At 40.4% G+C, this 25,724-nt stretch overlaps 1 protein-coding gene across 1 annotated transcript; it reads right to left on the bottom strand.

Moving 5' to 3' along the window:
* Positions 1 to 1,411: 1,411 nt before the first annotated feature.
* HAO1 (hydroxyacid oxidase 1) lies at positions 1,412 to 25,589 on the bottom strand. The gene is made up of 4 exons (XM_010706588.3): positions 21,728 to 25,589; positions 15,375 to 15,526; positions 4,873 to 5,128; positions 1,412 to 1,595 (listed from the first exon to the last, which is right to left on the bottom strand). Exons 1-4 carry the CDS (start codon positions 21,862 to 21,864, stop codon positions 1,412 to 1,414), a joined length of 729 nt encoding a protein of 242 aa, XP_010704890.1. The 5' UTR covers positions 21,865 to 25,589.
* Between the last annotated feature and the right edge of the window lie 135 nt (positions 25,590 to 25,724).

Here is a 25,724-nt window from a genome sequence, read left to right as displayed (position 1 = left end):
AAAAAAAAACAACAAAAAACACTGGAAGCTGCTGGGAAGCCACTTTGGGCTTCATCCTTCCATAGGCTCATCTTATCACAGATCAACAGTTCTATCTTGAAGCAATTAGGCTAGGAAGATCACTTGAAATGTTGGAACAGAACATTTTATCACTTTGGACTAACAGCAACTTTTGATCAAACTTGTTGATTTTTTTCCCCTCAATGCCAGTTAACAATAAGATTGTGGTAATAAACCACAGCTAATGAAAACACTTCACTGTGTCGGTGTTCATTTAACAGAATGGAAATTCAGCTTCCCTTCAAGTAGCACACTCAGAATAGAATTAGGGTTTACAAGCACAATGAGCTGTCCTTCCTGACTGCATCTGAATTTAGATATAGCTGCTGTTACACCAACATCTCAACCTGAAAATTTAAAGTGTTGGTTGGGTTGTTGGTTTTTTTTGTTCTGCTTTTTTGTTGTTAGTTTTTTTTGTTTGAGTTTTGCTTTTGTGTTAATATTTTTTTCATTTATGCAGAGTCTAAGGACCCAACACTCCTGCTGTTTTTCTCTTCGAACACTTGCATTCTCATAGATAGAGAGCAGCAAAGTGAAATGGTCCTTTTTCATAGATCTCCCAGATAAGTCTATTGGCTAAGGAAGAACTCACAGCACAGGACAAGGAAATAGGGACACCAACCACTGCTTAGCCCAGAAAACACCATGGCATGGCAAAGTGTACAGACTACAGGACTCCAATCCCTGCCTACTGAACTTCAAGGTAAACACATTCTATAGCCCAGCCATGCAAACCACCTGAAAACTCCAGGTATTTATTAAAGCAGTGTCTTCACTTTCTTGGCTATTTGGCTCATGTGCATTCCTGCATTCTCTGCAGTTCCATCAAAGCCAGTAAAAAGTACATCCAGGCCTTATAAGCCACAAACCTTGACCCGTACCTCTGACTGCCAAAATGCAAAATCTCGTTCTTCAGTTTTTCCCCAGATAGGAAAATAATAATGTTCAGTTTCTGCTGGAAGAAAAGTTTGTCTGATTCAGACTGCCTTCCACAAGGAGAAGCTAATGCACAGAGGCAGAACGATTATCACCCTCACCAGTTCATATTGCATTGATCCTAACCAAAACAAATGGACATTTGCTCATGTCTGCGATCTTCCACATCCTAATCATGCACAAGGAAGACAACTTTTTCCTTTGTTTTGCAATCTACTTTGGCAAATCTTCCCTGTTTAGCACAGTATACGAATATGAATGCACAATCCATCATATTTTTTTAATGTAAGCAAAACAGATGCTTGCCATTGAAACGTAGTGTAATTCTACAGAAAATTCAGCAGCACAAGCACTTTTTTTCCCTGTTGCCTCTGCAAAAAGGGATGCCTTGCCCTCTCCATGGAAAGCAGTAAAGCTACACACCTCTTAGGATTCCTTTTGCAACAATGGGCAGTGATGTCAGCTCCCGAAGCCATTTGATGTCTTTCCAACTGATACTTGCATCAATTGCATTGGCTACATAGACAGCCAGTCCGCTGTTTTCCCCGAAGTCTTGCCCTGAGGAGAAGGCCAAGTTGTTGCTTGAAAAATTTTTTAACCTAAAATGACAAAATAGTCTGTGAAATATTTAGTGGAGCCATAAAATATCAGTCCTTAGCATCAGCATTCAACACGTCTGCATTAAATGTGCATTGCATTATACAGGGCAGAAGTAAAAAAGCCTACCCAGTATTTTATTTCTGAACCCTTTTAAGTCAAAACCTCCTCCTTGAGAAATATTTGATAACTTTGTTGCAAATTCCTCTAGCCCAAGGCAACCCTCCTAATGCTTTCAAAGGAAATAAGACAAAGTTCAAAATCTAAAGGTTGAGCATCAAATCTACAACCAAAAGGAAAAATCCAAAGATGAAACTTAGGGTTTGGGTTCAACCATTCATCCTGCCACAGACATCCTCTGTGACTTTGGGCAGAACATTTGGTCACTCCTTTTGCCTGTTTCCCATCATAAAATAGGAGCAACCACATTTTCTGGAGCACCGTGAGGATAAACATAGCAGAGGCTGTGGGCCATTCAGACCCTTGAGGAGCAGAGGATGTGTGTGCTGAGGGAAATATCAGTCTTTCATAACATAATTCACTTCCCACTGAAGTCAAAAGGTGCACTTCTACTTTCCACTATCTGTAGCAAAAATCTCTTTGGCTTTCTTGCAGCAAGTATTTTCTTCACTTTTGTTTTTCATCTAGTGAATTCAGCTACTGGAGTAAATAGGAGACTACTTAGATGGGAGAGGAAAAGAGGGACGTTTTTTAAAACTCTATTAATTAGATAGGTCTGCAAGAACTCTTGCAAAGAAACCAGAATTTTCATCTAACTGACAAGACCAACATCCAGGCAATAGTTCTTGTGTACAATTCATCTTTTTTGTACATCTGCCTATAACATGTAGAGGAAAATGTTTGTATGAAAACACTTGCTATTATTTGTTTATTATAACCAAATCAACCTCACAAGTTCTAGGAACTGAATGGCAAACACCAGCCCCTGAACCAGAGTTCAATCTTAGTAGACAAAATATGGGAGGGGGAATTTGAGAAATTGAGGCTGCATTTATATTAGAAACAGAAGCAGCCCAAGTGCTCTCAAGCACCAGATCACCATCAGTGACAACAGTACAACCCAGGACTCTGATGTCCCACACCATGTTGATTGCTCCATACTTTGGAAATTGCGCGTCAATTCACGTTGTGCTATTTTATACTCATATTCCACATCTTGGGAACATGCAGTATTTTTGCACGGAAACTGGCTAGTTTCACTGCTGATTTCATGCCTGTAACAAGCAACATTTCACTTGGGTTTTCTGTTCAGCTCCAAGCAAAGAAGAAAATGAGAAAGGAGCAGGCTCTCAGCAAGATCCAGCTTTTCAGCTGTTGGTTTGTGGAGGGTGGGGTACCCAGAGAAAAACAGAACCATGGATAAGATTATATAAATAACCGTTGTTTTTCTTGGACTGTGAAATGCAGGTCAACACTTGAATGAATGTTGCCTTACATACGTTTTGGAGCACAATGGCACCTTGTTGTTGCTTTGAAACTGTTGAAACTCTGAAGCCAAGAAAAAGTTATCAAGTAACTGAGCAGAGCCCCACACTACCGAGTTTCACCACTGACTCCGCAACAAAACACTGAGTGTCATTCTGAAATCTGAAGGAATTTGAACCTTAAAAGATTACTCCAACTTCATATTATTCCATATGGTTCTCTCAAACAAAACCTTGTTACTGTTAGGTCAAGTGGGGTCAAAGTGTTTCAGAAATGCAATATTGCTTTTCTCAAATATTTTGCGTTATTTGACTCTCATCCAGAAACTGTATAACCCCAGGTCTTAAAAATGACATTGCTCCTAAAAAAAAAAAAAAAAGCTATTTAAAGCAACTTTCCTTGGGGGTAAAGACAATCAATAATGCTTTGTTAGTAACAGATCTATAGCAGGCCTAATAAATGGGGCAATGGGGCATATGCATATTTCTAATGCCAGGTTTGTCAAGGATTCTTTGTATTCTGGTGTTTTCCTCACAAGATGGGCCTTTTATGCAGAAATCATTGACAAAACACACTTAACTCTGCCTATCTTTACCATTTCATCCACTAGCTTCTGGCATACGGGGCAGGGTACCTGACACCCCATGGTGGTACAGTCCCATGGTTTACCTTTGAAATGAAAATTATGAAAATGAAGGAACTTAGGATTTGGCTTTATATTACTTGCCACATTTTTTAAAATATATTTTGTATTTCTTGCTATATTTCATGCTAGGTATGGTATGTATGCAGCATATCACAGTTGTGAGAGACACTGGAAGAACACTTCAGATTCATCAATAATATTCAAAACTAGCTCTCACCTAGAACTCAAACCAAAGTTAATCCACTTCAAGATACTTTCAACTATCTTTTACTTTTTCTTTCCTTTTTTAGTTTTCATTTTGATTTCATTTACAGATTCTGAATAAGGGCAGTAGTCTTAATATATACCATGACTAACTGCGGCTAGTATCTGGTCCTAGTAAACACAAGATTCTTAGCTCCATTTTGCAAATTCAAAAATGCTGCATATCCCATTCATTCTTTTACTGTTCCAGCTGGACTGGGTGCTAACACCATGCCAGCACTTCAGCAAACATTATTCAGGGTGATCTTACAGCCTATCAATTCATGTTTGCAGGATGCAGTGAAATCAGGCCAGCATTAGCACCCATAAAACACTGCTGGAGAACTTTTAAGTTAAATTCTGCATAGGCCCTAAAATAATGAGAAACCAGAATTAGTGCAGAGACCTCTAACTTCTCCTTGAGATATAGAAAAAGTCCCAAAAGAGATGTAGGGGTGGATTGCTTTTGTGACATTTAGGAAAGCTGATCCCCTCCATTTCTGTACTCGGCTAAAAGGACAGTTGAAGTTGCTTGGAAAAGGACTCCACATTCAGTACTGAAATGGTTCCAGATGCACTGCAGTGTCATTGACTGGGAGAGGTCTTTGATGGTCACTTAGTCCAGCTTCCTGTTCAGAGCATGATCAACCCTGCAGCTGGATCCAGCTTCAACGCCAGAGCAGATTCCAGAGGATCATGCCCAGTTGAGTTCTGAAGGTGCCCAAAGATTAATTAGCAGACATTCAAAGAAATGCCTCATCACTAACTTTGTCAGTCTGCAGCCTCATGCAGCCTGACATACACCTTTTACATTGTATGAAAATACCAAGATAGCATACTTCTGCCCCTAAGCCACAGCAAAGTACACGAGCTCAGTGTGTGTCATCTGGAAGACAGACTGCACTGCAGCATGCTCACCCCACGCCCCAACTGGAGGCACCTACCTGAGGTGGGGGGGAAGCTGGAACTTGTTGCGCACATCATCAATACGCCTTCCGAGGAATGGTGTGTCCACAGTCACAAAGATTCCTTTGTAACCTGCTCTCTCTGCACGCTTCACTAGGGACTTGGTAACCTCTCGGTCCTTGTACACATAAAGCTGCAGCCAGCGAAGGCCTCCAGGAGCTGCTTCAGCAACTTCTTCAATGGAGGAGGTGGCCCAGGAGCTCAGCATCATTCCTGTCCCCATTGCCTGGCATGCTGGAGGAACACAAGGTCGCATTCAAGACTGTCTGAAACATGAGTGTCAGTGCATGTAATTTCACACTGCCTTTCCTCAGTTTTAATATGTTTTTAGCCCTCCAGTAAATATTATGTTGATAGTTTCTGACAGGGTGCTGCTGTGAGAACTCTCTGGTTTATTTTCTGTGCTTATAAGCCAATTAACATCAGTTGCTGTCTACATAATGTTTGGGATGACCCCTGTTTCAGTATTAGGAAAAAAAAGTATCATAATTAAAATAAATATAATCTCATATTAATTATTCATCCTAATGGGAACCTATTTGTAAGACTGGAGTTTGGCTATCACTTATCAGAATTTTAGAACACACATTTAAATACACATTCACATACTTACAGTCTTAAACAATCTAAAAAAATGCATTTAAGGTTTCCAGCTTTCTGACTGCTGCCACATGGCTGCACAGGTTGGTATTTTAGGACTGTCATTATCAACATTGTACTTCAGTCCTCCTCACCACTGCCATATATGCTCCCCTCAAGCACTTGCTACTTTGGTAAGTTTTGATCATGGCCTTTTAGCAACTTTTTCCCACTTCTAGAATGTTCACTAGCATTGCACATTTTTACTGAAGGCCTCTCCCACCACTTCTCCGAGCAAGGTGCCTATTTTCATCCCTACAGAGTATTTCAGAATATGAAAGAGAGAAATGGACACTGTCCAGCAGACAAACTTATTACATAGCTATGATTCCCATTATGTCTAGGATCTCTCATCTAACAAATGTTGCTCTTTTTATGGTTATTAGTAATTATAAAAAGGTAGCTACTGGTTTCAAGGTCAAGAGCTTCTCATTCTGCACAAAGGAACTTCCCATAGATGTAAGCCAGAAGAACCAGCTTAAGTGTATTGTCTCTCTCTCTAAATATTGAGCTGAAAGGATGGTCATACTTACAAAGGAACAATTTCATTTCTCCTACTCACACAAGAAAGGATTTTATTTCCTCCCTCCTTGCATTTTGAATTATGTTAAAACATCATTCTGTTGTTCATTTACCATTTTATAAAATGGGTAAAAGATCAGTTCCTGAAGTATTTGCTTGTAAAAGTAATAGTACAAGTTGAACATGTCTGTGTAGTTACACATTGCAAGTGGTAGAAAACGAGTGTGGTAGTATAGCTCAGTGGAGAACAGATTAAGTAGCTAATTGCATTTTCTCCAACTGAAAAACTAAAAGATGAGTTGGCTTCCCCTAAACATTGAACAACATTCCCATTCAGCTCCAAACCTACCCAAGAGTGAAGATAAACTTAGGAATACAAAGCTGATGTTATGAAAACTGCCATCCACAGGACGACATTTTATATCAATGCACATACAGGATCAATGGGGACTAAAAGACTTGACGGGGAGCCTCCACCATTCTTTCTTCTGATATCTCTGCCTCAACACCTGAAGGAGGGGAACCCCACATCTATCATGTGATCCCACACAAAGTTTCAGTCTTTGCAGTCTCCACCCAGCAATTCCTAGAAGAGAATACACCAGCGAAGTGGAGCTTTTTGGAGACTACTAAGGCCAAAAGGATGAGAGTTCACACTGAATGTTGGGCTCTCCTCCTCCCCCTTCCTTCAAAAGCATTGCAGCGAAATCCATCATAAGGAGTGAGCAGCCAAAGGTTAAACATCACCAAACAATACCAGATGGGATCAAGCAGCTCAAGATTCTGTCCTGGCTACCTCCATGAGGCTGAATTCCAACCTGGGCTGAATGACAAACCAGCTAACCTCATACAACTATATTTTTGAGAATATATTATTACTTATTTTAGGAGTAATCTATTACTTAATATAAAGGAAAGGAAAACACTGTAAAACTCAAATATTACATAAAGCCTTATTATTTTTGGTCTACTATAGTACACATATTTTTAATGTAAATAGACTTCTGTTTTAAAACCTCATCTCCAGCCTGTGGGAGGCATTCAAAAGTGGTCTTTATGACAGCATTTTATTATATAAGAATTACAGATCTCAGTTTGGAAATTCACAAAGAACTTGCTCAACCAAATTGGATACAACCTCCTATAGCCACAAGGCACCTTTCAGTCACTGGAAACAGCCATGCTTCACTCTTTTGTCTTGCAGATTTTGCTACTCCGTGAAGAGCTGTAACCTGCAGAATCAACGGATTTTAAGGAGTAGCCTAAAGAGACATCTAAAATAGGCTTCAGAAAGTGCTGCCCATTTCCCTTCTGCTTCCAAAAACCAGCATACATCACAAAAGACAAAATATAAGGCAAACAGATGTAGAAGGATCTACACTTCCTAATGGAAAATGAGGTAAGATAGCTTATCACCCACTGCCTACTTGAGAAAAAGTGCTTTACAAACAACTGATTTATTTTCTTTACCAATCCCTTGAAAACAGACTACAACTTAATCAAAAGTGTAAAGAAGTCAAACTGTTTGTTGAAAAATATCTCACAGATACTCAGTAGTCAACCAGCCCAATTGGAAATGTGTCCATTGTTTAAATAAAAATTATTTATCTGATCAAATACAGGCATATGCACGTAGGATAGTCTCCTGGATTGACATTTCAAGTCAGTGAAGTGAAATAGGCATGTACAGGATACAGTTCTTCCCACTGGCAGCCTCAGGTAAATAGATGTGTGTAAATGATTAAAGGTAGATAAGCTGAATTACACTGCAGCCATCCACTTCATTCACTGCAATTTTAAATTCAGTTTTTGTTATTCCTGCTGTTGCTGTTCTTGCTTGACTGAAATGCATAGGAACAAAAATCTGGGCTGAAATAAAGTATAAATATTAACTGACTCAAAATATTATTCAGTGGAGAAAAAGAAATGACTCCATTCATCTTATTAAAATCCCAGGCTGACCTCATACTAGTAACTAATGAAAATAGCCCTACTATTGAAAATATGTAGAAGGATGTGCCAGAGAGAACAAGATTCCAGTGGTGCAACAAGCACCCACCTAGCAAAGAACCTCTATATTGTAATCCTTTGATCAGTCCCCTTAAATTTACTAGAAACAGTTCATTCTCAGAGAAGTACCCAGAAATAAATTTCTTCTAAAAACCAAAAAACGTATATTGAGTGGGATGTCACAACTCCAATTCAGAGTGATTTGCTCAATCAAGCCCATTATGTGATGCTAAGAAACAACGGATCAACATTCCTGTTGCTCTGTCAAATATGAATTCATGAATGAGAGAGGGTTAACTAATCCAGCAATTGCAAAACTCTCAGATCAGATAAGGGAAAAAAATGTAAATGTTTTGGTTCAATCTGTTTTTAAGTATTCATTTATCTATAATCTCTTATTCTCAACTCAACATATACGGCCTTAAGGACATGAGAATTGTTGCAAAAGTGGAAAATGTAATCACAAAATTCTTCCCTTGTCTGACCTATGAAGTTAACCACTCTCTCGTAAAGCAGCAGCTCAACATGCGTATTTTGGATTTTCATGGTAAAATTCAAAGTCTCTGCACAAAAAAATGCTGATATTTTAGAGATCCCAGGTTGACCTGTGCATTACATTGATCCCTTGAAGCTCATTTTACCATTTTTGTAGACTTTAAAAAAGATGATAGTCTTGAAGCATTGCCAGTGTTTTTCCTACCTCAAATCGAGATTTGTTAAAAATATACTCAAATTTCTTACATGTCTAACAGCCATTGAAGAAAATAGAAAGAGTTCAATTCCTTTAGCAACTATATTTTACATTTCAAATATGGGGGACTGCAAATATTTCTCCTTATTATTACAAGTCAGTACAGGATCTATATTCTCATGGGAAACTCTTTCAGCAACAGGCAACATTTGCCAAAGTTTAAACATCAAATTTTTAATTTTTTTTTTTAACCAGCCTTTCTTCATGCCAATCCAGATAATTACTTTTCTTTAAAAAAAGTAATCTTTTAAGCCCAAATCCAGAACGTTCGCTGAAGGATACATTTACCTTTGTAGACATTGCGGGTTCCCACTGAGGTCAGTGACAGCGCTCAAAGCCTGGCAGCAGGCACACAGGGACACAGGGGAGATTGAGGGATGTTGTCACTATCAGGATGGTGAAGCTTTAAGCTCTTTGTGCTTCACACAATTAGAAGGCCCAGTGCACCACAAATAGGGATATTATGGGGTGCTTAGGTGAGGGGAAGCTCCACTGACTTAGCTGCACAGCTGCCTCAGCCACATTGTTATCTATCTGCACTTCACCTGGGGAAGCCTGGAGACACTGGATATACATGAACTGAGCCTCAAAGACATCTCTTCTTACCAGGTAAGATAAACTTCAATGAAACGGAATTTTCTTCAGTAGTGGGTATTTCCAATGAAGTATTTTATGCAACAACAAATCAAGGTTGGCAATGGAACAGGATTTACTTAGGAAGTCTACAGGAGAACAGAGCAATATTGGTGAGGCACTGGCACAGCTGCCTGGAGAAGCTGTGGGTGCCCCAACCCTGGAGGCATTCAAGGCCAGGTTGGATGTAGCCCCGGGCAGCCTGATCTAGTCGAAGTGTCCTTGCCCACAGCAGAGGGTTGGAACCAGATGGTTTTTAAGGCTCCTTCCAACTCAAACAATTGCATGATTCTATAATAACATATCTCAACCCACTTTTTCATCCTGAAATTGTGTCCTTCCCACCTCTGATGGCATATCACTCCATTAACTAGTATAAAAAGGTACAGAGTTTACTCCTACAGGCAACCCAGAGCATATACTTCAGCAGAGGATGCCTGCTGGAGAGGAGAGTCCAGTTTGAGCTTTCATATTTTGTCATTCTCATTACCTTGTATGAGAATGGTAAATCTTGCTCTCTTTTTCCTGTGCAAATTCCCCTTGTTTTCTTTTCAGGGACATCTCATGGCAGTCAAAATACCCCACTGTAGTCACTTCTCCCGTTACCTGCTGTCCCTGAATTAGGGGGCAAAGGACATATTTGGGATCAACATGGTGTCCTTTTGTCACACTGGTATTTCTCAGAAGTAGCTATGTTCTTTGAGCTGCATCTCCTAAGAAACAGAGTTGTTTAAATTACTTAACATTTCTCTTGATGAAACACATTTGGCTGAGAGATCTCCTGCCCAGCCTTACCTCACTTACCTCACTTACCCCTTTCAAAATTTTCTGTGCAAGCTGGGCCTGCAGTTTGTTGACACAACATTTTGTCAGCTGTGCAGGAAAACTGGAGGCAGCAGGGCCAAAATGGATCTAGCCAGTCTGGAAGGTCTATCATGCTAGAGAGCCTGTGTATACACCGGAAAGTCCCCAGCCATACTAAACTATAATATAGATTTTTTTGAGGAGGAGGAGGAGGAGGAGGAGGAAGGGGCATGATAAGAACAGCAGGTGAGGGATGGGTACAAAGTCCTACTGTAGTCACTGTCGCTGAGCACAAACAGCAACAGACAACAAAATCCCTCACTTGGTGTCATGGATGGGCACACCAGATGAGCACAAGGAACCTGAATTCAGAGGACCAGCAGCATTAAAGCAAATGAAAAACATTTCATAAGTCTGTTGAAGCCAAAGGAATAAGGTATTGCTCCCAGCCTAGGTGAAAATGATAGGGCTGACAGTAGCTAAACAGAGTTGGAGAAAGCATTTCAGTCAGTATTCCTATTCTCTATTTGGCAAAGTAAACTGTGCAGATGCATCTCAGGTGGTGGTGAAATCCTTCGAGTCAGAAGTAACTCTGTTGAGAGCAATTGCAGAGAGTAAATAAAATCATCAGATCTGAACAACTAACATTCCAAGTTTTCAAAAGATCTGGCCAGAAAACAGTCAAGCTGTTCAGCCTGATTTTAAGCAAGTCTAAGAGAAATCAGTTACTGCAGTACTGCTTCTGAGTTGAAGCAACAGAATACTAGGAAATAAGTAAGAATTAAGACAAGAATATATAAATAGCATCAATATATAACAGAATGGAAGTATTGATAAAAATAATTGTTCATATCTGTTAATGTTCAACTGAGATGTCAAGAAACTGCTATTTCTTGTTAAGAAATAAAATCCTAAGCAGTATCCAGCTTCAGTATACTGCAAGGTGGATCCCATTTACAGAACCATGAGTGCTACTCTACTTCAAGGGAGTACTGACTGAAGACTATATGGAAATTACAGTGGTTTGTGAGCACAGCGTGAAGCTGGGGTGGCAAATTCATGTCATTGCATGAAGGAATAGTGAACATTTTTCAGACAAGCAGAAAAATACTGTGTAGAATTAGAAAATTTCTGCTGAAAGGTGTTTAGAGAAAAGCCCTTTGCTCTTTAATGGTGGCTAAAATTATTCATCAAATTTGGCAAATATTTTTAGTTAACTGAGTTGAAATTTGAGTGAGAAGGACAAGAAAAAAATCACTCTAAGTCAAAATGTCACGCGTTGATATTTTCAAAATGGAAATGTTTTTTTCCAAGCTAACACTTATGTTTCAAAAGTAAGCTATGGTTAAAAGCATTGGCTAGTAGGAAAATTCAATAAAACATTGTCTTTTAGATCAAATTAAATATTTCAGTTAATCCAAAACCATTTTCCACCCAATTTTTCAGTTTCTCATGAAAAAAAAAAAATCCTTTATTTGCAACATTTCCATACACACCAATTGACTGTAACTAAAATCCAGGGAATATACTTGAAGAAAGCCCTGAAAAAAAGTGGATTAACTTCTGCCAAGATCCATGGAATTGTTTAAAGGACAAGGAAGCATTATCTATAAGAGCTCCAAGTCCATTTAGACAAGGAAAGCTGAGGAGGAAACATATTGCTGCTTATAATATTTATGTCTACATAGTCTAGTTAACAAAAGTATAACAATCTACTCTCTAGAACTTGAAATCATGCAAATTCTGACCACAATTACAGCCTATACTGTTAGGAGTGGAATTAGTTAAACTTTAGAGTGACTTACAAACACTGTGTTCAGTCTTATCATCAGGAACTTTTAATATCACAATTCAACATTTTTTCTAAAAAATAACCTTTTCCAATGAAACAGGACTGTTGATGAAGGTGTGTTTAAGGGAATCAGCCTGCATTAGACCTATTTAAGATGAGATACATGCTCTTTCCCACCAATTTGGTCACTTGTGTGGGAGTGTCACTTGAGCAGCCACAGTTCCCAAAAATCCAACAAGCCCTGAAGCAAAGGGTCTGCAAGGAAAGGGAGTTTTATCTAATGAGAGACAACATGACATAGATGCCCTTCTGTGTGGATGAAGGCACCGAAAAAATACAGCATTTCAAAGCAAAATGTTGTTGCTTAATAGAAGTAGCTGGGAGGACTAGGCATTGCTCTTGAAGCATGGAAAAAGCTTGTTATTTCTACCTGTACCACCTTGTTCTGCAGGTGAAAATAACATGAATCCGAGACCATCTCTTGAGGTTTAATCCCAGCCAGGCAGCTCTGTTGTTTGCAGCACCTGCTGCGTACTGCCTGAGCACACAATACACGTGTGCACTGTGGGTGCTCCACTGGGCAGCTGCCACGCTCCTGAGTGTGAGTCAAGGTTCACTACACCTGCTCAGACCAGGAGGGACAAGACTCAGACCACACCATGTTTTCCAAGGGCCATCACGACAGCAGAGGCACCACTGCATGAGTCGCTTCCTACATACCTGAGCCAAAATTCAAGCATACAAGTACGTGGTGTTTTCCAAAAGCCACAAGACTATGATCAGACTTTCTTGGCTTGCATGAACCATGGTGCAGCTAAAGCAAAAACCAATTTAAAGCAACCAACAATCTGGCCACTTCATTTCTGAGGTATTGCTAAGTTAAAGACAATTTGGATGTAGCAAAATCCTTGATCCCAAATGTCCCAATTTTAAGGAAAGCTTTAAGCCAAACGTGTACTTTACAGCTAACTCCTGTCATCTTATAAGGTCAGACCAAAAGCTTGGAACTGAATGCCCTGCTCCACCTCTAACAGAGCACAAAACCAAAGACTTTTTCTACAAGAAATGCTAATGCAATACAGAGGGTGTGATTTTAATTGCACTCTCCTTTGAAAGTGATGAAAATTTTACCAGCTCCAAGGATATGTTTATTTGGCCATATATTCAAACCACTGCCAGTACACCAAGCTCTGCTGTCTTGAAGATCCAAGAATGTTAAATGCAATAATCATATGTTAAAGTTTGAAACTAAATGCAAAAGAGTCAGGAAATTCCAAAATTAAGTTATCTACCGCAGCCATAACTCAGACCTGGTAGATAGCCTTAATTTATCACTTGATTGTATACGCAGTTACAGATTTATGACTTAAGATGTGGCCAGGCAATAGTGTCGGTGGGAGGTTTTGCTAAGGAACATCCCGGATTTTGTGCATTTCTAATCTCCCTCTTAACATGGCATTAATGTGTTTGCACTTAACAGCACTATGCCTCGGGGTTTTCTTCCAGCATAACCTTGGCCAGAAATAATCTGCGAGTGTTGCCAAAGGACAGGACAACACTAACACAGCTGACAGAACTCAGCTTCTCAAACCAGTTCAAGGTATTCGAGCTCCATCGTGTGGAGTGTGCCTGCACATACCATCTGGTTTTCTAATAAATCTCTTAAAAAAAAAAAATAGAAGTATGCTCAGATACACTACAATCAAAGAAACCTTTGACAGAAATAAGATTCAGACTGTTCCTTGCTGACGAGCAAAATGTAAACCTTGTGTCAGGGCTGAGTTTGCTGGAGCCCTAGGACAGCAGCACAGAAGGACTGCAGCTCATCACAGGACACATCCCAGTCATGCTGGCTGTTAACAAGGATCAAGATCAGCTCACTGCAATGTTTGCAATTAGACTCACTTCACACTGGTATTTGCTGCATTGATCACGGAAATGTTGTTAAATTAAATAGCTCACAGGACTATATGTTTTGTAACCTCATTCTGCTCATTCTGGAGTATTGAGATGCACACCCTGACTCTGCCTGCTGCATACAAACAGTGTGACCTCTTCTGGAAATCATTTTGCAGCTTGAGTTAAATAAGCAAGAAAGTTTCACATCTGAATTATCCCATTTCTCACATCCTTTTAGGCTGTAGGCTCCACTTTGAAAGCATCTTTGTGTCAAATTTAGCCCAGAGGACCCTTATCTTGCTGGCTCCCTGGGATGTGCTCAAAGAGCTTTATACAAAGCAAAAAACCCCTAAAAGATCGTTCTGAGATAGGCAAAAGCTTGTGCATTTCTGGAAGCAAAGACATGGATGGCCCCTGGAGTGCATAAAAGGTTCTGTGACAGGAAGCATTTCTTGTCATGGAAACCCATATACATTTATATTTATAGAATGTATATAAAATATATAGACCCTGTTTTCATTTTTAAAATTAGAAATGGCAACTAGGATTCCTACAGGCCAGTGAAATATATTTTGTTACAAGAAAGCAGAGCAGCTGTCATGGTGTGAAGGACTTGGTGAAGTGGGCAAGGAGGACACCAAGGGGAAATTTCTGACATCAGGCAACTCTTCAGCCAAACAAAAAGTGTCCAAAGCTGCCAAGACAGAGGCTCAAGCCACAAATCAGACAATTTTTATTTTTAATTTCTACTTCTTGTGACTTCTCTCTATCACTTCATTCCCAAATCAAGACCAAGAGACTATCCCAGAAGGGCCAAAGCAGTGCAAAAATAACCTGTCAACAAATGTTGCACTAACATTATGCAGTTATAATAGCTAAACACTGTAGCCTCTTCTGGCCCTACAAACAATTAGGGAATCTATTTGTCTGCATTACAGAAGATTACAAAAACCTCTTTGCCAGTTCTCCAAAATGACACCTCTTTAATTGGAAGGCATTACAAGAGATAAGGGTTGAAAAGAGGACTCCTATGGTCATGACTCAGCCCCAGATCACCAATACAGGGATGTTGCACTCGCTGCACTTTTTCTCCTCCAAGTGCAGATCCCCACTTTGCGGTGTGTATTTGTTGGGTGACCTGGCTTAAAGTGGATAGCACTTTTTTTCCCCTCCCTTTTCACTCTTGAAAATTAAGAGCTACTAGACTGACATGTTATCAGACTGCAAACGCAATTGAAGATGTATGGGCAAAAAACACACGCCTTAAATCTGAGATGCAGGTAGGTCACCTCCTTTTCTGATGTCCTTCTCCATCTGAAGACACTGAAAACAAAAAAAAAAAGCACTCGGCTGCCCCCTTCCCACCAAGACTTAACTTTGTTTATTCAGAGATAGGAGCAAGAGGACTGCAGGGACTCTGCACAATTTACCTTTAGCGGTCGCCGTCTCTCCATCAGGGTGAGCCATGCGCTGCATAGCAGTCGCCGCAACGCAGACCGGCATGCTGATTTTCTGCCCTAAGACTGAGGTTGACAGGTCCATTACAGACACGTCCCTGAGCACCCGGGGGTACAGCTTCCATCTGACACAGAGAAACAGAATAAAATGTCTGCATCATTGAGGTTATAACTCTGAATGTCCAAGAGCAGATTTTCCTGTTATCAGAAGAACAAATGGTGAAAGCTGGAGGGGAGGAAGCAGCACAAAGCACCAAGCAGCAGAGTGTTTGACCCAGAGCAGAGCTTCATTATATGATCCAGACACAAAGGGAGCTGCAAAATGCACAAAGCCAAGAAGAAACAGGCTAGAAGAGATTAAAAAAAAACACACAAAACAATGGAGGGTGAAAGGAAGCAAAGATTCTTTGAAAAGCATTGGCTGGTATTATTTGAAAGAAAAGACAGGAGCTGCAAAACAATGTTTACAGTGAATCTTAGCTTTTCTGAAAGCTCTGTGGCAGAACTAGATTACAGAGGATATGCAGGACTCAGGTTAGATACTAGGAAAAACTTATTCTCAGAAAGAGTGGTAATGCAATTAAATAGGCTCCCAGGGAGGTGGAGGTGTCACAGTCCCTGGAGGTGTTCAAGAACCACGGAGATGTGGCACTGAAGGACACGAGTTAGTGGGCATGGTAGTGATGATGGTTGGACATGGTGATCTTAGAGGTCTTTTCCAGCCTTAATGACTATGAGATTCTATAACAGAAGTCACCAGCTCCCCTTTCACCTCCCTCAGTCATTCCCTTAACAGATCAGGGAGCCAAAGGATACAGAATTTTTGGATAAAAGTAGCCTGACCAGTGCTCTCACGCCACCTTGTCCCTTTAGTATGAGTGTCTGCACTGAGAGCACACAGAAACAATTTGCCATGCCTCTTCCTGCAGAAAACAGATGAGCAGGAGCATGCCTTAGCTTAGCTGTAATCAGATGAGATAGTTGGGGAAATTGGCTGCACTACATTTCTATTGGCACCTTTTGAAATCCAGCCCCCACGAGGTCCCACCCCAGCAGTTACAAGCTGCTGTGTGATACATACTTCACTGAAAAGTAACTGCAGGCCCAGGGACGGCCCACAAAGAATTGAGACTTCCAGGAAAAGACCAAATGCAGCCACTATAATTTGGTACAGAAAAAGACTCTGTAACAATTGCTTTCCCAAGAGAGTAAATTATAATCTACTCCTTGAATGACTTGGCCCAGAACCCACTCAACTGTTCCTGACCTCGCTTTGCTTCCAATGCATCCACCATAAACCACACCAACCCAGACCCACGGCCATATTCTCCTTTGGGGCCTACAGCTCAGATACAGACAGAAGCCGACTCCAAATAAGAACCAAAAAACACCCACCTGAAATTGCAATTAGGCTGAACATCATATCACACAAAAATTTACCTTTGCCTTCTGCCACCAACTGGACAACAATTCATCTCAGAGCATCAGCTACACAGCACTTCAATATCCCAAACCATCTCAGTATGAATGCATTCATGAGGGAGTAGCCATGAAATCAGACTTTTTCTTATCAATGAGGTAATGTTGTAGCAAAGCATCGTTAGAATAATACCCAAGAAGGTGCACATCAGCAGGTGCTAGCTCTCAGGGGTTTGCTCTGAGCAAGGTGCAAAGGTTCTCTGCAAGCAGTAATAGGCTCACTGCCTCAATGTCTTTCTGATGCACCCTTCCCTCTGAAAGGACTTTCAATGTAGATTATGGCAATTGAGTTTTAATTAGAAGAAAATAATTAAAAGCTTAGTCTACTGCTGAACCTGACTACCTATTCAGCACTAAAATGCCTGATGGAAACTGAGTACTGTCATTAGCAAGGAGATGGCAACCAGAGCCTTCATTATCCTTAGGCTATGCTCTGTCTGTGAGTAGCAGTCAGCTTGGGCTTGCATACTAAACAGTCTGGTTGGGGTAGGGGAAGAGAAGAAAAAAGGGGGAAAACTGACAACACCTTCATTTTACTGAAAGATCAAGAGAAATTTCCATAAGAAACCTGGGACAGAGTCAGGATGAGACCCAAATTTCTTAAGCCATGGAGCACAAGGCCATGCCAGTTCTCCAGAAAGCACTCCCCAGGGAGGAGAAAGATGGTTATGATGCTTGGAAGGGATGTAGTTGCAGGACTCAGCTGTAACATTTGATGCCAAGACACACACTGTAAGTATGCCTCCTTGGACTTGTTTTCATACTATTGTGTCAGACTGTTATTTTTCAGGGAAAAATGAGCTGAGGGTGGGACAAAGAAAACATGACTTTTATCCCCCTTCTTCCTAATCCTCATTCCAAGGGCTTTTTCCTAGCTCTGAGAGATCCTTCCCCAGCAGATACAAAGAAAGTACAAATCCTTTCATAACCTTGTTCATGTTTACAGGCTAGCTTAGAAGCATAAGGATGCAAAATGCCTTCTACTGCAGACTCCTAGTACTCAGCTGTTCCTGACCCATAGGATTTTTACCTGGTGCAAATGTCTGCCACTTTCAAACACACATTTGAGTATCAGTCCTGAAGCAGCAAAATTCCTTCAGTGCCTCTAGCTCAGAGAAGCAGAGACAAAATCTTCTATTTTCCCCCCAGGAAAGTGGGGTGTTCGAAGCAGCAAACACCCTCCTTTCCCACTCACTCTTAAGTGTATCAAATAATCGTCCACAAGCTTTTTGGTGCCAGATTTATTAGCACCAGTGTTTAAACAAATTTCTCTTCTGATCCCCTTAAAATAAACAAACAACAACATAAAAACAACACAGCTTTTCTCCTTGCATCTCACTAGGTTGTATGCTCTAGACCATCAAAAAAAAAAAAAATCAGTCCTCCTAACTGGGCACTGTCTGGGTCTCACAAAAAACACTGACAGGATCACCCATCATTGCACTATACTCTTTGACAGAAGCAGCATCAGATTTTACTTAACATGGATTTTTTCAGCTGCAAGTTTATCAGGCATCTGAAGAGACCTACTTTCTGGACAAACCATGTGGATATACCCTTAACAATAGTAAGCAGAAAACAAGCACAGTACTTCCCAGTATACCAATGTAAACCCTGCAGTTGGGCAAGACTCACTTTTCATACTCATTCTCCACTGTGAAGAACTACTGAAATTTTCAAAATGTAACATTTTCAAGCAACATCTCTCACTTTTCCAAATTCATACTAAATCCCTTCAACAGTGCATCACTAGCAGAGTGCTTGGGAAAGGACACACTGCTCAGACAAAGGCCCCCTCCCAGCCCCTACCTGCTTTGATAACCTTAACAAGAGGTTGAGGTCTCCTCCAGCTCCTACTTCCCAACTTCCCATCATAACAGACACGTGCTATTGCTGCACAGGGCCAAGTAATAAACAGTTGCTTTTGCTCAAGGAACATATTTTCTCTTCTCAGATGTCTCATCATCCATATGGCAACTTTTTTCAGGGCACTCTGAATCTGAGGTGGAAAACATGGCAGAAACCACAACCAGCTTATTATTAAAAGCATTCATTTCTTCTCTTTTCCCTGTGACCTGACATGCTTGTTTGATCCTACTCAGATTTTCAGTCTCTCTATTTTTTTTAAAGGCCCGTGCCCAGTCATTTTAATGCCCTTAACACCCAACTACGTGATGACACATTTGCAGGAAATATGCGTCAATGCTAACACAGATAAACAAGAAACGATGTTCCTTGTACACGACAACAAAATGCATCTTCTCCAAATGCCACTGGGAAGTCAGTGGCAGAACCTGTCACAGCAGATTATTGGAAATGTGTTCCTAAACACACACATTATTTTCATTAAAATGCTGAGAGATTTCAGATTGATTTCTTGAATGCCATCAAGCCAAAGGCAACTCACCCTTGTCTTGAAACATACTCTTTATTCAGGCCCATTGGTTTCTTGACAATTTGAGAGTGAATTTAATCACCAGACAGAGCAGTGTTGGAAGGACACATGGTGTTTTGGAACACAGAACAAACACAAGGTGAATCAAGTCAGATGCCATAGGGAGTAATGTATGCTCTCATGTCCTAAATAATTGTCCCTGTCCTTAATGCCTCATTTATGCAACTGATGTCTCCATATAAAACAAAGAAAAACTGATCTGGCTTTAGCAGGAAAATGCTGATGTTGAGATGCAAGCACTGGTTCTTCACATCGGCATCAATCTCAGATAAACTGGAAGCCAGAAGAGAGTTGCTGTAATTATCATTAGTCTCATCTTAAGCCTTGGTCTTTTGGGGGCACTTTATACTGCAGTATCTGATTACAGGTCCAAAGTACTTTAAGCTCCTGTGCTGTCAAGAGGACAGGACATTTGATTTTATCAGCAAATGGATATGACCTGCACTGTTCCAAAAATTGCATGAGCCATTCCAAAGGTATTGCATTATCTATCAACACAACCATTCATTTGCTACATTGCTCCAGAATGATAATCTATTTCTCTTGTAACTGCAATCATTACATTGCCAAAAAATTAAGAGCTCAAAATTAACAGATATTTTTTCTAGATATGCCAGCCAACTAAATAACCTTGCAGTGCACACCACAAATGTCTGGGCTACAAAAATCACACTCTGGGTTCTATTTCATTCTTTTTTCTTTTTCATTTAAATACAAACATTTATACATATAAATACTTAAAGACATTGTAAACATATTTAATCGGGGTGAACCCTATGTCCTGAAACAGCACACAATTAACTCTTATTGATTTCTCCAGTCAAAAGCTTGTCTGATCATTGCTAGCAAAGCTCTACGTATGCACTTCTTTCACAAAGTTGTCCGACTTCGTGATTGTTGTGGGTTTAAAGTCCATCTTACTTAATACTTACCCATCAGCTGCTCTCAGGAATAGGGAGATAATGCGTAACACGTTCAAAAACACAGACTGAGATTCAAGGACTGACCCCATAATAGTAGTCCTACATCCTTGCCATGGTTAGGACATGCCCCTCTCAACATCATCATAATAAAGGTTTTTTGAAGTTGCTTGTGCCAAAGTTAAGTCCTAAAACACAGAATAATCACAAACCCGTATACGAGGTTTGCCTTTCTAGATATGCTGCCAGGAAGCCATCAGACACATGGATGTTGCACTCAATAGTTTTAGACCCAAGGGCTAATAAATGAAATCCCACCACCACAAGAGGTCCTCAGCAGCTACAAGTGGGGGCCACTTAAGAATCAGGATCCAGGCCCTGGAAACCTGTGCTCAAATGATTCTGAAGTTCCACATCCCATTAGAATAGGTGGGAGGGCTCACCTTTGCAAAGAGGAAGGACCACCTAGCAGACAACTTCAATTACGATGCTCTTTCTTATAAGGAAGTTCTGTGCTAGTGCTGTAGGTGTCAGAAACTAGGGGACAGAGTATCTTATGCCAGGGACTGGGTTTTGGACTCTGATCCTAGCTCTCCCACTGCTCTATTGGCAACCTTCAGCAGCTCTGGCTGCCTTCCTTCCTTCCAGCCACGCTTGAACTGATGCTCTGGCAGTTGAGCAGCAGCAGAAATTCAGGGAATGTGGAACCAGCGCAACACAAAGTGATTCGGTATCAGTTTTGACAGTCCTCCACCAAACGATGCTTTACTCTAGGTTGAACCCAGCACTCACAGAACAAAGGAGTGAGTTTGGGTTTTGACAACAGGACAGGGAACAGAGCTACAGTCTGCAAGTCAAAACCAATTTTATAATAGTTCCCATCACTTACAATATTTCATGGTTAAGTGCTGACCATGGCTGAAATCTGAATGCAGCTCAGGCACACAATACTGAGCACTGGCCTTCACACCTTGCTCCCGAGCACATTGCTAGGATGCACAGCTCCAGTTCAGCAATACTGCACAGAAACTTAGTGGGGGAGGCCACTAAAGTAATTTAATTTAGGAGGAACAGTTCAGTCAAAAGTGACTTGGGGCCTAAAAGGTACAATAAAACAAGAAATCTTTGTCTGTACAACAGCTTAAAATATAGAAACAACAATAATTTCATCAACTTTTATTAAATATTTGTCCAATCCAGAAATTTTGCTTCCCTAAACAAAACAAACAAAATGCAGGTAAAGCTAAAAAGCATGCTAATGAATCTTAGGGACTGCTCTGATAGAAAATTTTAGCAGGGGGAAAGAAAGGGAGGAACTGATGTTCTGAGAAGGATTTCATTGAATTTTCTTGCTAAAATTTGCAGAGTTTCAGAAAAGATAAGTTTTGTTAGCACAAAATCTAACACTGTACCACATCTACTAATAATGCAAACACACACACACAGTCTACAACCTTAAATCACTCTCCTACCTTGAAAATGCTGCTACATTATCTGCTAATGTTTCTTGATCATCTGCTCCGGATCGGTAATAATCATACACTGATTTGGGGAGAAATGTTTTAGCATAATGTTCAAAATCAGCAACACAAACTGGCTTTCCAGACATGTCTGCAGATTTCACAGGATAAGTTTTTTCCTACTTACCTCTCTTTTAAACTCTGTATTTCTGTCTGTAAATCATTAACATGGGATCTCACCAAGATTTGACTTTCTTATCTATCCACAAAAAATATACACCAACTTCTTGTGTCCCTGGACTTCAACACCATGTTTCATTTCATGTGGTCAAAGCAAATGCAGAATATACTGGAATACAATATGGTGAAAAAGAAATGAATAATCAAAGAAATATATGGGTGTGATATGTATGACTTAGACCTCAAGTAAGGGATGTACCATTCCAACTTTCCATCAAAAAATACCCTGGTGACAGAGAGAAAAGGTATCATAAATCCAAAAAGCAAATTTCTGTTTCAGTTGACTTAGGAATGCAGATCCAGGCCTGGACTGGCATTTATAACCCTTAAGACTGTTCCCAGTTATTTACATTAAAACTGTGGATTTGGAATCAAGTTGCAGGGACACAGCTGCCAACCAGCTAGGACAGCTACTGCATCCTCATGCAAATGACAGCTGCTTTTTAATGTAATTCCACCTCCATAGCCCAGAAAGCTGTAGTTATTCTTAGAGTATTATGAAGTCAGATACACTTACCGGCTCAAAATAAAGTTATCTTACCACACGAGCTTATAGTCAACCAAAATGTAACAGAATAAGATTTCTTGATTTAACAAATACACATACATACTTCATTTGCAACAGGTATACAGTACTTGTTTGACAGGGAAAATTTACAGTTGGTCATGTGTATACATAATGCAGCTTTGCATTCTTCAGTCTTTTTTTTCTTTTTTTTTAATAAAAGATAGATTTTGGAGAGAACAGACAAGTCAATCCTTAAATGGAAACATTCTCCAATGCACAGTGTAAGATGTGACAGAACTTGGCAGTGTGCACTGCAGTCACCACAGCCCAGCACACACCTCTGTCACTAGGCACAGCGCAAACAAACCAGGGGGCTGCCATTTGTTCATTATTAGTTACTTACAGTGCAACATAACAAAGAAATGCAGTGCAACAGAAGTACACCTGCAGCTTTCTTCCTCCAACAACATGTGGCTTTAAGTGACTTGATGTTAGCTAAATTCTTCAGTCTTGCTGAAGGCATCTAGTTAAACATAGACAAACTTCTGCTAAACCACAACCTTCATCTCTGCTGCTGGTTTATAAATAACAGCTAGGAACACAATATTCTGCAAAGACTGAGAGAAGTGTTTAAGATTCAGATGAGACTGCCAAGCATCTTTGGAGGAATATTTCAGGGACTGAAGCAGGAATGATGGTGCCAACTGGAAGGTCAGGTTCAAGAATTGTCTAAAGAGAATGAGGTTGTTGCCTAAGAAATTTGCAGCTATTCTGAACTGCTTTTGCAGATCTCAGGACCTCTTGGCTAAAAACATTCAGGGTGTGTAGGGGGTTCTTCTTCCTAGCCAGTTAGAATATTCATGGAAGAAATCATGTGAATGATTATCAATATGCATAGTTACATCATCAGGCATTCATCACACATCCATGATGAATACAATTTAAATGCAAACTGGCTTATATTGACATTTCTCTGTGCTCTCAGCACAAAACCTGGGGATATATCTGCTTTTCTTATTGTCTGCATTATCTATGCTGAAAACCAGGTATTTGTCCTAGAGCATAAAACTGTAAGCACTGCACAATAGTTAAATGTATTAATATATTGCTGAATCCAGTTGCACATAATTATGTTGGAAGTTTGCACAAAAACTACTGATAACACCTACACCATTTTGCTGTTGATCTTCCCCCTACACTTTTACATCTGTATCTACTTCAAAATGAGTTAAGCTCTTCATAACACTTCCCACATCAATCTTTCTCTCCATTTTTCTTTACATGCCATATTCACATGACAAAAGCCTGCCATGACTTTACTGGACATTATTTATCAATCATGCTAAAATTTCCTCTTCCCTCTCTTATCACTAAGTTGTTTACATATGATGCCTTATGGATCCCCCAAGAAAATGCCAAGCATGCTAAAGCACTATGGCTTCTTGCTGCAGCACAGACAGCACACCCTGGGAAGCTACAGCCCTCGGCACACCAGGAACCAGGGATGCTTCTGCTCCAACACACAGCTCTTCCTGCTGCTGGCCAGTTCATGAGTTGAAGCGTGGAGGAAATTGCTAATATCACTACAAAAGAAAAATTAAGCTAACAGCTTAATCCGCTGCTAAGTTGCAACCATAGCCTCTTTCTCACAGCACGAATGTAATCCGTTAAGACAGCACTGCAAATGTCTCTCCAGTGTATCTGACAGCAATGTACAGACCAGTTTTGACAAAGCTTCCTTCCAAGCAATTGACTCCTTATTTAATGCATCAATCTGGTTTACTGTCTCTTAAAATGAGGAATATCCTCTGTCTGTTTAATGAGACATCAGCTCTTTTAACTTGAACCTCAGAGCAAAAGAACATCTTTCGTAACAGCAAAGGGTAATCAAGGCAAACATCCCTGGTAAAAGCCAATGTGCAAGTGAAATGTTCAGATGTGATTTTATTTCCCCTCTGACCTGATCACCACCAGTGTGGCATTAACAGCCCCTCCCATATCAACTGTTTTCTCATTTGTTCCCTTGCCCACTAGAGAATTACAGAGGGAAAATAGCATCACGTACTCTGCCAGAATCAATTTTCACTGAAGTTAAATATATCCACCTATCTATCACAAATCCAGGAAGGAAAACCCACAGAGGGCTGCAAAAGACAGAGATACGACTTAGAAGCCAAACAAGTGTTTTACGAAATATCGCTACACATCAGTGTTTACGCGTGTTATTTGACAAACAGAGAGAAGAACAAACAACATGAATTTTTAGCCAGAATCGCTGTATTCCTATTGCAGAATTAGAGAAACAACATTGGTTATCTCTTGTGAAGCAGCAAAAAGTCCACTGAGAAAGAATGAGTCAACTGGGATTTTCTCTCTTCACAAAAGTTTAACTGGAAAAGTTAACTGCAGTACATAATTAAGCTATTTCAAGGTACAAGTGACTACTGAAGTGTTTCTCAAGAGCGCTGTGGAAAGCTGTTTTATAAAGTAACTTTTTACATAATTAAAAGGCTGTTTTGACTTTCAAATTCCCCGTGAACATTCCTGAATTTTCAAAAGCAGAAAGCATGTCCTGACAGACTTTAACAATGCCACATGAATAGTTTTCAGTATCTCTTCCATCAGAGCTGAAGGAACTGATCTTGGCCCCTTCAAGTCACAAGATTCAACGGAAAATATTCTTCTCCAGCAATTTGTGACTTCAGCATGAGACTGAACCAAAGGCAGTGGATGTAGTGCATGAATGAGGACAATTTCTTGCCAATTGGCATAGCAGCAGGTATGCCCAGGTATGGGGCAGGAGAGCCCCACGGAACATCTGTTTTGTGAAGTCACTTGGGAAGTCCAGGACTGCTGGAGTGGAAGGAACCTGGAGCATCAATTACACAAATAGTTCTTGGAGTAACTATAAAAATGGGTACTAAGAAAACAATCCAGGGAGATCTACAAAAAGATGTGCAGCACCAGTTTCGGCCTTGCAGCTGCACGGCAAAATCCACAGTCCTGAGAAAGCCTAGGTCTAGGAGGGGTGGCTTTCAACAACGTTGTGTAAAACTCACAGGCAGACCAAAGAATCATAGAATCACAGAACTGTAGGGGTTGGAAGGGACCTCTAGAGATCATCTAGTCCAACCCCCATGTCAAACAGGTTCCCTACAGCAGGCTGCACAGGTAGGCATCCAGATGGGTCTTGAACATCTCCAGAGAAGGAAACTCCACAACAGCCCTGGGAAATCTGTTCCAGTGCTCCATCACCCTCAC

This window comes from Meleagris gallopavo, chromosome 2 (genome assembly GCF_000146605.3).
Source record: "Meleagris gallopavo isolate NT-WF06-2002-E0010 breed Aviagen turkey brand Nicholas breeding stock chromosome 2, Turkey_5.1, whole genome shotgun sequence".
Classification (NCBI taxonomy): Eukaryota; Metazoa; Chordata; class Aves; order Galliformes; family Phasianidae; genus Meleagris; species Meleagris gallopavo.
The sequence above is the reverse complement of the archived record's forward strand: the minus strand, read 5'-3'. Positions and strand labels throughout refer to the sequence as shown.